General features: G+C 42.1%; 1 protein-coding gene across 1 annotated transcript in view; it reads left to right on the top strand.

Moving 5' to 3' along the window:
• Window positions 1–4714, top strand: part of PANX1 (pannexin 1) — a 57765-nt gene that overhangs the window by 43652 nt on the left and 9399 nt on the right. The window contains exon 3 of the mRNA XM_004385551.2: window positions 3284–3507. Within this exon, the coding sequence (XP_004385608.1) occupies window positions 3284–3507 (224 nt within the window). The remainder of the gene's footprint in view (window positions 1–3283; window positions 3508–4714) is intronic.

Below are 4714 nucleotides of genomic sequence, written 5' to 3'. Positions count from 1 at the left end.
CTATGATGCTGAACAGGTTTTAGCGGTGCTTCCAGACTAAGACTAGGAAGAAAGACCTGGCGATATGCTTCCAAAAAATCAGCCAGTGAAAACCCCATGGATCACAATGGTTCAATCCGAAACTGATCACGGGGATGGCGCAGGACTGGGAAGCGTGTTCATTCTGTTGTACATAGGGTCACCATGAGTTCAGGGCTGACTGGACAGCAGGTAACAATAACAACACTTCAAAGTTAAAGTAGGTGCTACACCATCTGTTAGATACTATTTAATGTGTTAATAAAGAATACATACAAATTGGTTTTTTTAACCTTTTGGATAATTTTATATCAATATAATCTGTTTCCTTTGTGATTCTGAATTATTTTGTGCATTTAAAATGGGCTTCTTCATGAAAAACAAAGAAAGATGAGGACCTTCCACAGAACTGAGGAAACAAGGGAGACATGACAACTTAAATGCAGTGTGGTGCCCCGGATTGGGTCCTGGAATGGAAAGAGGATGATAATGGAAAAGCTGGTGAAATCCGTATGAAGTCTGGAGTCTGGTTAATAGAAATGAGCCAGTGTTGTATCCTTAGTTTTGACAAATGTACCATGGAAATGTAAGATGTTAACGATGGAGGAAAGCGGGTGAGGGGTATGTGGGAACACTCTGCTGTCTTTACAACTTTTCTGAGCATCTGAAATTGCAGTGAGGGCCATAGTGTTGGGTCCCTCCCCCACTCCCAGAGATGTTTGGGGTGGGGGTTTTGTGTCATCTCCAAGGCCATTGTGGCCTCTTTTAGTTACAGCTCTGAGGAGCTGTAAGGATAAACCAATCCTATGGTAGGAAAAAGTGTTCCAGGGAAGTAAAGTAATTTACAGTGTCTCGTGGTGGGGAAAAAAGGAGCCCTAGTGGCGCAGTGGTTAATTACTTGGCTGCTAACTGAAAGGTCAGCAGTTCGAATGCACCAGCCGCTCTGTGGGAGAAACATGTGTCAGTCTGCTTCCGTAAAGATTACAGGCTAGGAAACCCTATGGGGCGGTTCTACTCTGTACTGTAGGGTCACTGTGTGTCGGAATTGACAGCAATGGATTATGGTGGAAAAGGCATAGCTCTGGGGTTAGAGAGGTCCGGGTTCAGATTCTGACTCTGTCATTTACCATCTTTGTGATCTGGGGCCCGGAAACCGCTCTACTCTTTCTCTTTCTCGTTTGCGAAATGGAGCTGTCAACACAGGCCTTGCCAGGATCGTTGTGACAACAACTGAAGACAATAACGTGGTCATCTAGGTGGCCCTTTTGTTGGTTTTAGCTGGTATTTTTTAGTGCCTATTATATTCCAGGTACCATGCTAAGCATTTTTTCGTAAATCATCAATTTTAATCTCCTTAACACCTGTACGAGGCTAAGTCAAAAAGTATTGCTACTAGGATTCCAGTTTATGCATGCATGAGTTTATTCCAAACAAAACATGTTTAAACATGTCTCTGCGATCAGTGGATGGCTGCAGACAGGTTCTCTCAGTAATACACTTGTCTTAGTCTCGTTAGGTTGCCTTCAAAAACAGGAATACTTTTTTGTGTCATGGAAAAAAACGATTTTGAGGTCAGGGCTAGTATCAAATTTTTAACAAAACTCAAGTGACATCTTTCCAAGTCATTGAATCTTTGCAGCAAGTTTATGGGAATGCTGCCCCACATAAAACAACAGTTTTTAGATGGATCAAGCATTTTACGGAAGGTCAGGAAGACCTCAAAGATGAGCCAAGAGAGGGAAGACCAATCAGAAGGTTATGGCAGTTGTGTTTTGGGATTCCGAAGGGATAATCTTGATAGATTTTCTCGAAGGATACAGGATGATCACAAGGGCTCATTATGAAGAAGTTTTAAGAAAACTGAAAACTGCATTGGTGAGAAAAAGGCCAGGAAAATTGTGCTGAGGACTTTTTTCCCATCACGACAATGTACCTACTCGTTCTTCGAGGGTAGCAAGGGCTGTCCTACGAGAATTTTGTTAGGAAACTTTACCCCATCCATCCTACAGCCCTGATCTTGCCCCTTCGGCCTTCTTTTTGTTCCCAGAAATCAAAGAACATTTAAAAGGAACATGATTTGAGTCCCTCGAGGATTCCAAAACTGCTGTTTTGGCATGGTGTAAATGAAGAGTGCAGAATTCTTCGGGGAAGGGTTAGAGAGATGGAAACACCACCTGCAGAAGTGTATAGACCTAGATGGAGGATGTGTCTAGAAACAGTAGCTTCCACATTTTGGTATTTTTGTTTAATAAGGGTTTCTGTTATTTCGTAGCAATGCCTTTTGACTTACCTCATATTACATTACCGTTTCATAGGGGAACTGAAGGTCAGAGGTTCTCTGGATCAGAGGATCTCAAGGCCACTCAACTGGTACTGGCGGAGCTTGGATTCAGGTCTGCGCTGACTGCAGTTCATGGTCTTCCTGAGTCTTCTTTTGAGGCCACACATGTCCTGACCCCACAGCAGACAGGGTTGCCAGGCTGCTCCCTGACTTTCCAAATCCTCTCTGGTGTGTTTCGTGCATACCCCCAGATCCATTGCTTTTCTCGAGATACTGTTGCGTGTTGTGGTCAGCTTCTCTGGACTTGAAATTATCCAACTGTAAAACAAAGGTGTTGGAGTGTCCTCAAGGTCCGTTCCTACACTAGCATTCTGTGAATTTTAACTGTTTACTTCAGCAGTTTTACTGGGATGATTCCTGGCTCACTAAAGCCAAAATTTCCCTAATTCGTTTTAGGCAGAGTTATATGGTTCTATGGGATTCTCCCGGATTCTACAGAGAGGAAAAACAAAACAAAACAAACAGACAAAAGACAGCTCTAACCCTTAGTTGTCTCTTAAAACCACAACAATTCAAACAAAAACAAAAAACCCAGCAGAGGTCCTTGTGATCTTTACCTGTTCCTTAATTGGAATTTTGTTCAGGGATTATGCTGAAGAACATGGGAGTAATTTTTTTTTCTTCTGTGATTAGAGACACCATGTGTCACCATGTAGTTCTCTGTTTCTTCAAATTAATGTCTGTTGAAGAAAAAAAGGTATCAGGTGTTACCTGGGCAGGTGAATTTAGCCATAAGAAGTAGTTATTAGGTAGTGAGCCTGCTCTCCACAAGAAACATGGTCGTGCACATGTGTCTCAGTGAGAAAAAATGAGAGCAGCCCTTAAGTTTGGTTACTTCTGTGTGTGTGTGTGTGTGTGTGAGTGTGTGCGCGTGTGTTGGGTGGGACATCTCTGTTTGTCCCATGATATTTTCTTCTTTTTCAGTTTTTCCCCTACATCCTGTTACTGCTTGCGATCCTCTTGTACCTGCCCTCCTTGTTCTGGCGTTTCACGGCTGCTCCTCATCTTTGCTCAGATCTGAAGTTTATCATGGAAGAACTTGACAAAGTTTACAACCGTGCAATTAAAGCTGCAAAGAGTGCCCGTGACCTCGACGTGAGAGACAGTACCTCTCCAGTCACGCCCGTTAATGAGAATGTAGGGCAAAGGTAATGTAGCGTTTCAGCAGGTTATCATGTCAAGCTTTGTAGAACAGGTTCTCAGCCCTTCACCTGCCAGGCTTGACCTGGGGCTCCCATTGCTGTAGGTAGTGGGGAAGGTCATCTACCAAGTGACAGTCTGTGGGAGCCAGGAAGGCTGTCTCCGAATCTCACCCCCACTTGCCTGTTCCAGCCCCTGTCATTTCATCAAGAGTTCTTGTACAGTGAAGCATCACTCTCTCAGCTTTTAAAAGTTCTAGCAGGGTTAGCAGGTTAAGGTACTACATGTAGCTTGCTTGCTTTGACCTCCTTAAAGAAGAAGCACAGAGGCCTGGGGTCTTAAAAAGTTTCGAGAGGGTATCCAAGGTACAACAATTGCTCTCCATTCCCTGGGAACACCAGAGGAAGAAGGAGGGTCAGGAATCAGTAGTGGAAATGGAATGTGTCCAATTGCCTCCATGAACAACTACCTCCTTTACCATGAAACCAGAAGAACTGGATGATGCCCAGCTGCCATTACTGAACAGTTAGATCAAGGATTCTATAGATGAATCCTGGTCAAAAGGAAGAAAATGTGGAACATAATTGAAAATTATCATGGAATCCAGCCTTTCTGGAGCCACTGGGGCTGGATGATTACCCAAAACTATTACCCTGAGGAAATCTTTAAACCTTGAACCGAGACTATCCCCTAAAGTCATCTTTGAACCAAATAATAGTTTAGCTTAATTGGAAAAAAATGTCTGCATTAAGCATTATATTCTTTTAAAGAATTATCTATATGTGATCAAATTGACAACAGCAACTTGAAAAGATAAATGAGCAGCTTAGGTGGTCAGTGAGTTTGTGTTAATGATGGTGAAATAGCTTGGATAAGGTTGCTGAGAAAGGTAGAACAACCTAAAGAATGTAACCAGTGTCACTGAATTTTACATGTAGAAATTGTTGAAGTGGTGTATGTTCTGTTGTGTATATTTTCATAAAAATAAAAAGAAGCAGCAGCACAGAGGGTTATAAGGCAGCTGAGCTTAAGAGAAAGGTATGACAGAAATGGTGAACAAGTAGGCAGTACCTTACCTTTTCCACACACTTCTTATGCTTTTTATTATTGACAATAGTAATAGTAATATCAATAGCTATCTTTTTTTTTCCTCTCTTTTTTTATTGTACTTTAGATGAAGGTTTACAGAGAAAATTAGTTTCTCATTAAACAATT

This window comes from Trichechus manatus, unplaced genomic scaffold (genome assembly GCF_000243295.1).
Source record: "Trichechus manatus latirostris isolate Lorelei unplaced genomic scaffold, TriManLat1.0 scaffold00141, whole genome shotgun sequence".
Lineage (NCBI taxonomy): Eukaryota > Metazoa > Chordata > Mammalia > Sirenia > Trichechidae > Trichechus > Trichechus manatus.
This window is presented reverse-complemented; position numbering and strand designations above follow the sequence as displayed.